At 42.7% G+C, this 10284-nt stretch overlaps 1 protein-coding gene across 1 annotated transcript in view; it reads left to right on the top strand.

Annotated features, from left to right (window-relative positions):
* The first annotated feature begins 218 nt into the window (after positions 1 to 218).
* The window catches only part of CRYGN (crystallin gamma N), a 29872-nt gene continuing 19806 nt past the window's right edge, over positions 219 to 10284 (top strand). The window contains 1 exon segment of the mRNA XM_018553112.1: positions 219 to 318. Within this exon segment, the coding sequence (XP_018408614.1) occupies positions 219 to 318 (100 nt within the window).

Here is a 10284-nt window from a genome sequence, read left to right as displayed (position 1 = left end):
AAGAGGAAGGAAAACACTTCCACCTCAGCAACCAGGCTATGAAGAGGACAGCCAACCCAAAAATGATATTTTAGGTTCTGGTGAGTTAAGCCATTAAGTGATTTTCCATACCTCTTGGAGTCTTTGGTATCAAAATCTCTGGAGTCCCACTTGTGCAGTCCTGATGCAGCCATGGTGACATAGTTCCACTTTGCCCATTTTATTTCATATTGTAAAGTATGCAACAGGAGGAATGGGCACAGCCAAAGGTGAGTGGAAATAACCAAGAATCCAAGAAGGGTGAGAATGAAGACAGGAGGCACTATCTCACTACTGAAGGTAAGCTCACTTGATTTGATGATCAACGTGTTTTTTGTTGTTGTTGTTGTTGTTGTGTTACCTTGATGTGCACTTTTTTTTCTCTCGCACAGAGACAAAATCCTTATTTATTTTTGTTCCTTAACATGTGGGGTAGCGTGTTGGAACATGTAATGTGTTGCAGCATGTTCTATATTTGTCCAGCTAACACCAACACATTGAACTGAATTTATTGGAAACAATAGATTTTGGCCAACAATGGATTTCACGCATGTGATGTTAATGGGTCCTAATACTGCCAGACTCCACCTATGTCTAATGTCACTTTTACCTGGATTGACCCTTTAAGGCACAAAGGATACCAGAGGCTGAAAGAGCTTACAGTCTTTTAGGAAGCTATACAAAAAGATGGAAAATTTTTAGGTAAGGAGCGGTTATGTAAAAGGTGAAGAGCACACTCCATCAGCGTGGTCAACTTGCTGAAATTCCCAACTTTCAACGTTCCAGTTTACCTGTGCACTATCTAGCTCCTTTTGTTGCATTCCTCATAACATAAAACTAATTTTTTTAGAAATCCAACAGGGTGAGTAGAGCCCATAAAAGTGACCACAATAGATGTGCAAGTCCAGGAAATCAACACAGATATTCCACCAATACAGTCTCTGGTGTAAGAAATTGTCGCCTGGTTTAAGTCTTCAACATCTTGCAGTTTTATATAGACTGACCCCAGTGCAAGGCCATATATAATAGAATATTGTAAATCTATAATTATGTAAGTACTGAAGGTGAAAGGGCTGAATGTATATTTAAGTAAATAGGAATGCTTCAAATGATGGAAGAAGTCTCAATATCTATATACAATACTATAAGGGAACAATACAGTAGATGGAAAATGTTGGTGTATAACCAAGAGAAGAAAAACAACCACAAGGAAGGACTCTAACCTGCACAAGGGAGGTAGACGCTCTGCTATGAGAGACATTGGTCTAGCCCAGGGGTAGCCAAACTTCGACCCTCCAGCTGTGGTAAAACTATAAATCCCACGAGCCATTGCAAGACTCTGACCGTCACAGGCACGCCTCCCAAAGGCAGATGCAGGATAAGATTTGTAGTGTCACCACAGCTGGAGAGCCGAAGTTTGCCTACCCTTGTCTAATTTAACAAATGTCAGATGGTAGTATGTCACCAACAAGGTGGTCTTTGTGAAAATATTGAAGCACCCGAAGCTAGAAGGCTTTCACTAGACCATGTTTGAATACCTTGTACCTTTGCAGGGAGAGAGACTAGCAATACATGCTGGGAGTTGTAGTTTTTGTAGACAGAGAGACTCAGGTTGTTTATCTCAGAGCAACAACAAATGTGATATGGCCAAGATGCTCCAATATTGTTTGTGAAACGCCTGAGCCCATCTCATTCTCACACCTGCTAATGAGCATGCTGTTATGTTAATATAAAAGTATCACTTATTGCTGAGGTCTTACTCACGACGCACAGATGGATCACAGAACAATTTTATTTGTTTCTCTGTGCCTGAATGTTTTTTCAGAGCCATCTCTGCTGGACTGTCACAACATGTAGTCTTCAGCAGATGGAAGTGCTGCGAGGAGAAAACATTGACTCAAGCCCGTCAGTCACATACAATATAGTGTCAGCAGCCAAGTCAGGGATGAGTAAGCACACACTGCATTCTCTTGTTCTGCCAGTCACATCAGTGCAGTGATTTTTCTAAAGGCTAAATTCTCCCACAACTCACCCACATGGTTTTTTTTGGTGGTGTCAGTGACCCGTTCTATCCTTTTGGGAGTTCCAGTGAAAATCTGTTCACTAGAGTTCTCTTCTTTACACCTACCACACCCATCATGTATACAACAATGGGGTCCCAGTCCTATAAAAGAACACTCCACATTTCAGACCACAAGTCTACAAAATGCCCCACTCCACGTATCTGGAGATAAAAATCTTTAAGCAGCAGAAACACACCTCATATTCCACCCCATGAGTTCTCAGCCACTGGCCCGTTTCACCATCGTGGCTTACTCATAGAGATGACTTTATTTCCAGCGAAGAGTGGTGACATTTTTTGGACTTGTTGTCCTTTGATCATAATTTACCATGCTGCAATATGTGGCCTTCATATGCCATGAATGCAAAATAAATGGAAAGTCCAATGTTGGAAGATGTGACCTGGTGTTGGGCTGTGTGCGGAGCTGGTGTCTCATATGCAAAGCTCTTCCTAAAGGATTAGGGACGGGTTAGAATCACTTTTAATTATTTACTGTTGACTTCCCATTGGGGGACTTTCCACTCACATTTTCTCTTGGTGACAGTTGTTACTGGAGCAGAAAGTGAGAAGAAACCTTGGCAGCTGTCAAAAAACCCGGAATAGAAAGGAGATCTCCCAGTGGAGAAACCTGTTACAGTGACAACTGTAGACACAGACAAGACAGGAAGTGAGGGGAAATCTCCTGAACAAGGGCATAGACGTCAATAAAACTTTGAGAGGGGATCTACCCCTTCCCTAATCTATCCAAAACAGCTGGCAGGTGGGACCACAGCACTGCATTGAGCAACACAGGCATATGAAATAGAACGGTTGTTGGATGCTGAAGATTCTGCCAGTGGTTTTGCTCTGGAAGAGATGGAAGATTCTAGGAACATGTGGCAGGACAAATAAATGCTGAAAAATAAATCCTGCAAAAGATGAGTATTTATATTTATTTCCTGAATGCATAGCTATAAGCAAACCCCACACATCATTCCCATGAAAGCATATAGAGATTTAATTAAAGTGAGACAGTCACAAAGGAAAAATCTACTTCCATGTCTTTTTTCAGAAGGCACAGCATGCTCTGCAAAACCAGTGTCATTGGTTCTATATGTATTTAAAGTAACCTTGTTAGGTATCTAAATATATTCCAGACTCTGACTCCTATGTCACTACAGGACTCATAGTGATGCAGGGGTCAGAGGTAGGAACTATGGCGTGCTGCGGTTGGTAGATATCTGGCACTACTGTTGAATACCGAAGACACTGATGGAGGCCGCAATGCTAGCTCCGGGGGTAGTGAGAAGACACAAACTGCCAGCAAGGTAAGTATAACAGCTCTTCTCTTGCAGGACACTAGTACTTGGACTTTTTTTAGGGACCTAAACTCTGCCTACTGAAGTCAGATCCATGGAGGATAATTTTCTGATTAGTTGCTGTGGGCTACTGTATATTGCACACTGCCGTGATAAACAAGTCTTAAGTGTTGCAGGTTTATTTGCATGGATTTAGATTTATTCAGTAAATCCGTGCAAAGAGCAATGGTAATGAGGAAAATGAAGTTACCCAAGCCAACCCATAACGGCAACATGAACTCTGGTTGCCCAAATGTGTCACCTGCCAGCCCTTCTCTCCTGTAGTCCTGTTGTGTGGCATCAGCTTGCAGGTTTTGGAGAGGAAAAGCACTTGTGCTGACCACAGCATTTCATTTGTTTATGTTGCTGACTGAACTTTCTAAAACCTGTATATTCATTTTCTTTTCCTGATACAAATCAGAGACTTCAGTTCCAGAAATAATATTTGTTGAGCCGGTTTCTTTTTGCCTATGGCTTTTTTGGGTCTGGAAAATGTCATCATTGTTTACCTACTCCTTAAATCCTAGCTGTTCCTTGTTTAGCTCTTCAGGAGTTTTAGTGCACAGTGTTGTATCCCATTATTTATTAATGTATGAGAACAGGGGTGTAACTAAGTTCCTCCAGCCCCAACACAATATGTAAACCAGGGCCTCCTGGTATATCCTCATTATAAATTAAACCTGCTACATTCAGAGATGCCTTTTGTAATATACCAAATCTTCAAGCCTTAAGCCTTAAGCCAATATGTATGTCATGATTATTTTAACAGTAAATGTGTACTAGAACTGCTCTTTTTGCCTATTATCTATTACTTTCTAGAGCTGCAGGGTTACAGGTACAGTATTGGTTGTTACCTATTTCTAGTTGTAAAGCTGTGCAAGCTTAATTACCCTGCAAGTTCTATCAGCACCTATGTACATTAACTCACCCTATGTTCTCTGCACCTGACATCCCTTGTTTAAGTTCTATTATTGGAAAGTAGAATGTTATGTGCTATCTGAGTATTGTGAGGTGAGAGTCTTATAGACACACATAACATTTCATTTTCTATGCTGTGGTAGAATCTACACTTTGTAGAGATTTGTGTATGGCACCAGAATCTAGCAAGCTGAGGAGAGCGTGAAAGAGTATAATCTTTGCTATCACTCTGACCGCTACCATATACAACCCTGGGATGGGGACGATTCGATATAAAAACACAGACGTTGGATTTATGGTCACAGTTAGGTGCTTAGTGATGCATAACGAATGCACATTTATATGCTTGATGTATCTTGGAAGTGGTGACACACTCCCCCCATATACTGGATGGTGAAAAACTGCATTACTCTCCAGTTTATGCCACACACAGCAAACAATCGCAATCAATCTGCTGGATATTCAGTATATAATAACTGACCTGCTAACCAGCAGTAGTTGACACATATATATTAAAGGTCAAGTGTTCCATCACTGAGACTAGCTACTAGATTTAAACCAGACATGGGGTTCAGAGTGTATGTAAAGGCAAAGACCCCCTTTTTTGTTCTTAGGTTTGGATAGAGAAAGGAAAGGTTAGACCCTCTGGAGAGATACACCCCTCTTATTCTCTTGGTGACCACTGTCTATGAGACAGAAAGTAAGAGGAAACCCATTCTTATCCTGAGGATGCCTTTATTCTCCACACCTCCACATTTTCTTGTTTTCCTGCTCCCAACCTGGTTTAGGATTTTGCGACGATGTGTAACAATGATTATCTAATAATTACCCAAAGAAAAAGCCACCTCACTGCCTCTGCCCCCTATATACCTTCAGTGCCTGATAGCGAATCCAGCACTGACTGGAAGGATTACCTTTGTGTAAACTATTATTATGTGATAAATTTACCGTGTCTGGGATTGAGTTTCCAGCACTTCCAGTGTGACCTCAGGAAGGTGTGCTATAAATTGCTGGTTATGTGTTTAGATGAAGCACTGAGATCTTGGGGGATGCTGAATTAAGTTTTACTTGCTTAGAAGAATATTACATCTGAATACAGCATTGTGAGGAAAACAAATAGATAAAAAAAACAGCTTCCTGTGTATCATAGATAAGCATGCACGTAGAGAGTAACATTGCACTACACTGCCATCTACAGCTCAAAAGACATGTCAGTACATATCAAAATATGCTGTTGCATTTTCAACATAAATCCAGCGTTCCCTACCCACTGTTCTATTTGGGGGTGGGGGGTGAGCGTGGTTCAGCCAGTGTTTGTGTTTGGGTGGATGATCAAAGGGACAGATCCTGTCATCCTAAAATTACAACATCATCTTTTCCTCCAATATTTGCAGCTAGGATTAAATACAGTATGTGCTATAATGTACTGTGTGTCCTCCACAGAATGTTTAAAAGCCCAATTCTAATAACTCAGACCACATTGAGGGCTGGTGCAGACCTTGGCGATCCCGCGATCATGCATAATTGCACACAGTGATTGCTGCACGGCCCTATTGATTTCAATGGGGTTACATCCGCGCGGCAATCGCAGAAGAAAGGTACCTTTTTTTGCGACTCACGATGCGTGGCTGTTTTAGCCACGATCATGTTCGATTGCATGGGCGGAATCGCAGAGGGAAACCGTGCGATCCCCCTGGTGTGACTGGGGTGCCATTAGAAAATAATGGCCAGCGCGATTGGCTGTGGTGGGCGACATTGTGACCGCTCGGCAATCCGCACTGTATCGTGCACGATTGCCACGCAGTCACGGATTGCGCAGGTGTGAACCTGGCCTAAAGGCCTACTCTGCCAAGCACTATTTGTGTCTAAATTGGGGATGTAAAATAGAAGAGACGGACCTTTAAGATACCCAATTACAGTATTTCATATAGTATTAAAATACAAGATTTTTATTTAGATAACATTAAAAACAATAAAACAATAAATGTTATGTTCACTTCATATACTACAACACATATACAAATCTTACTTATACATGGGACTGGTGTCTTGTGGTTTTAACTGGAGTATGGGCAAGCATAGGGATACAATTAGCAGTGTCCCAGGCCATTTGACGGACCACAGACTACTCTGATATGTACAATGATAGTATAATGTACGTTAATGACAAAAGTACGCATGTTACTGCTACATCAGAGAAGATATAAGATTAACTATTGATCATATTATATGGGGTGTATAAATGAGCCTGTAAGTGTGCCATTATTTAATATACTACATATCAAAGTATTTCTAGTTTTATATAGAGAAGAGAAAATGGCAATATTATAATAATTAAACAGCAAGTCCACCAATAACAAATGTTCTAGTTGTAGGTGGAGGACGGCAGGTTTATTCTCTCCCTGGTTTCTTCTGTCTGTTAAAGACTCCATTGGTGCGTTTATAACTGAAGCCCTCAGCTCTGTCTCTGTTATTAGGTCTCACTGGTCATGCTGCAGACGGATTACCCTGCCAGGATGCCTTTTAATACATTTTTGTAGCAAAATTAACCTGTGTACTGTAAAATTATTGTCTGTCTTCTCTCTGAGAAAGAACAGCAGTGTTGTGAGATTAGTTTAACTGGATGAGCAGCACTAAGGAGTTCAAATAGTTAACACATGAACCTATACCAATATAATTTGTACCATATACCCGTGAGAGGTGATTAAACAATAAATTAAATAAAGTGGAACTTGGACCTTCTGTGACAACTGATAGGTCCTATCAAGTTATCACATAATATTGATTGAAAGCTGCTGTACTGTAAACCATTGGGTCTAAGAATGTATCAACTGGATATACAGCGCTAATGATTCAATTAGTGGACATATAACAACTATTTCTAACATGCAACTGTATGGCTATGTTCCAATAATTGCTAAATAGCAAGTGATTTGTGAAAAAACAATGTTATTAACAATAATTGGTGTCAATAACCTCTACATGAAAACCGTGACTGAAAATAGATTGTTAAACTATGGTGTTAACATATTGTTCGTGACCGATAAACTATGCTGCTATCATGTGATTCGTATACAAATTATATGTAACAGACAGCCCCACACGTTTTGTCTGTTACAGCCAAAAGCCAAATAGTTGTTATATGTCCACTAATTGAATCATTAGCGCTGTATATCCAGTTGATACAAGTGTTGTGAGATTGCACACCCCATTATCTCTCAATACACCCATAAACTTCAGCTGCAGGGGAAATGGAGGTCAACTGCAGGTGAAATGCAGGCAAGAAGGAGGTCAACTGCAGGTCAAATACAGGTTAAACGGAGGTCTGCTGCAGGTTAAATGCAGGCAAGATGGAGGTCAACTGCAAGTGAAATGCAGGTCAGAAGGAGGTCGACTCAAAGTCAAATGCAAGTAAGAAGGAGGTCGACTGCAGGTCAGAAAGAGTTCAACTGCAGGTGAAATGCAGCTAAGCAAGTGGTCAATATGCAGGTGAAATGCAGGTAGGAAGGAGGCCAACTGCAGGTGAAATACAGGTTAGAAGGCGGTCCACTGCAGGTGAAATACAGGCCAGAAGAAGGGTAACAGCAGGTGAAATGCAGGTAAGAAGGAGGTCAACTGCAGGTGAAATGCTGGTAAGAAGGGGGTCAGCTGTAGGTCAAATACAGGTTATAAGGCGGCCCACTGCAGGTGAAATACAGGCCAGAAGAAGGGTAACTGCAGGTGAAATGCAGGTAAGAAGGTCAATTGCAGGTGAAATGCAAGTCAGAAGGAGGTCAAATTCAGGTATAGAGGAGGTCGACTGCAGGTCAGAAAGAGCTTAAACTGCAGGTGAAATGCAGGCAAAAAGGAGGTCAACTGCAGGTGAAATGAAATGAATCCTTAATAGTCTCAGAAGTGTCAGAAACTGATGTTAAAATAATGCCTTCGACACAAGCCCAAATACCATCAACCCAGGAACTAAAGTCCTACTGACTTGGCTGAAGTGTGACCAGTGTGTGGCCCAGTTGGCACCCTTCTGTTATTTGTCAATTGATTTTTGTTGAAGGAGCTGGTCTGGAAAATGTTGGCTGAACAACATGAGGACACAGCGACCTATACACACACAATAGGTTGGACTTGATTAGTGTGTATAGGGAAATCGAACAGTGTATGGCCATTTTTAAAGGAAAAAAGTGGGGTGAGGAGACCCATCAATCTTAGTGCAATGCTGCCTATTGTTGTACTGCTGTGGATGATTGCCTGCATCCTGGTAAATATAGACTTTTGCTGCACTATGAGTGTTTACCAACAACCTGGAAATGTGTGTGTGACTTGTTACATTGTTCTACTGCTCATTGTTAAAGTTGTTGGTCTGCTTTTAAAGTGAATATCTGGGCAATTCTATATCTGGACATTCAGTCGTCTCTACAATACGTGTACATTTCCTAATGTTTTGTCTGTTTACAAATACTGCAATACTGCAAAATACCTACTAATATGCCAGAAATCCAGTGTACACCTATCTGAGCTGACAACACAGTGCATGTGCTGCATCAGGTGCAGTTCTGTAGTCCAGCAAGAGGTACTAGTCAAGGTTTGGGATTTCAGAGCAGCAGAGGAATGGTGTTATCAGCTTAGGGCTGGTGCAGACCTGGACGACCCGGAACGCGAGTCCAGGGACCGTGCAATCGTGTGCACACAGCAGTGCCCGCGAGGCCCCATTGATTTCAATGGGGTTACATCTGCGCGGCAATCGCAGAAAAAAGGCACATGTACTTTTTTTGCAACACACGACGCACCGCTTTTTAAGCCTCGTGTTCAGTTGCATGGGTGGTATCGCGGCGGAAAACCGCACGATCTGCATGGCGTGACTAGGGTGCTGTTAGAAAAAAATGGCACCGCCAGCACGGACAGCGGTGGTGGGCAATTCCGTGACCTCGTGGTTTCGTGCGGTCACAGATCGCCATAGTGTGAACCTAGCCTTAACCAGAAGTTAATAGCCAATCAGGCGGCATTTTTCTTTACTTGCAGCATTTTTAAAGGGATAAAACCTGCGGAAATGTGCATGCATTGTATAGATGAACTAAACACATCTTCTTGTTTTGCCCCGGCATATATTTTAAATGAGTTTCAGAGTCTAAATCGCAGCCCTGACGACCAAATCTCGTTTTATGTGAATAATGGAGGAAGCAGTAAAGGAAGCGGGTGTAATGATTCTTCTGTTTATCCAGGCAAGCATTGCCGCCTTATCAGGATGAAATAAATCTCTGCTGACCTGGGCTTATCTGCTCCTACCTGAGCATCCAAAGTGCACTTAGCAGAGGCAGGATGTCAATACCAATGCCTGTTTACACTGCCTGCTGCTACTTCCTCACCCGATAAAAAGATAATCTGTCAGGGAGATTATGGAGGGAGAAATATGAGGACGGATGAGTCAGGTGCACAATATCCCAGGGGCTCTGCTCTGTCTTCTAACTGTAACAGCTCTCATTAATGATTTCTTCTTAAAGGAATCTCATGTACCGTATTTGCCGGCATATAAGGCGACTGGGTGTATAAGACGACCCCCTAATTTTCCACTTAAAAACATAGGTTTTGGGGGGCGTGGCCGGCTATGGAGGAGTAAAGACGTGCCGAGGTGAGCGCTGCTGAACCGGGGCTATATACAGCATAATTTACAGGCATCCAGCCTACCTCTCTGCCTCCCTGCTCTATGCCCGACACCTGGACCACATCTGCGGCAACCGTTCCTCCGGCCGCCTCCTCCGCCCGCGATATAGCCTCTTATTTCTCCCGCCGAGCGGACGGTGCGGCTACGTCAGAGGGCCGCAACATGCCGCCGAAGAAGGCCGCGGCTGCGCCCTCGCCGGCTCCCACGCTGAGTCTCCGGTCTTCTGCCCGGCCGGCGGGCACGGGGACACAGGACCCCCCTCCTCCCATCCAGTCCATGGCACTGATGCACACAGAGCT

Source organism: Nanorana parkeri, unplaced genomic scaffold (genome assembly GCF_000935625.1).
Source record: "Nanorana parkeri isolate BGI_ZX_2015 unplaced genomic scaffold, ASM93562v1 scaffold110, whole genome shotgun sequence".
Classification (NCBI taxonomy): domain Eukaryota; kingdom Metazoa; phylum Chordata; class Amphibia; order Anura; family Dicroglossidae; genus Nanorana; species Nanorana parkeri.
This window is presented reverse-complemented; position numbering and strand designations above follow the sequence as displayed.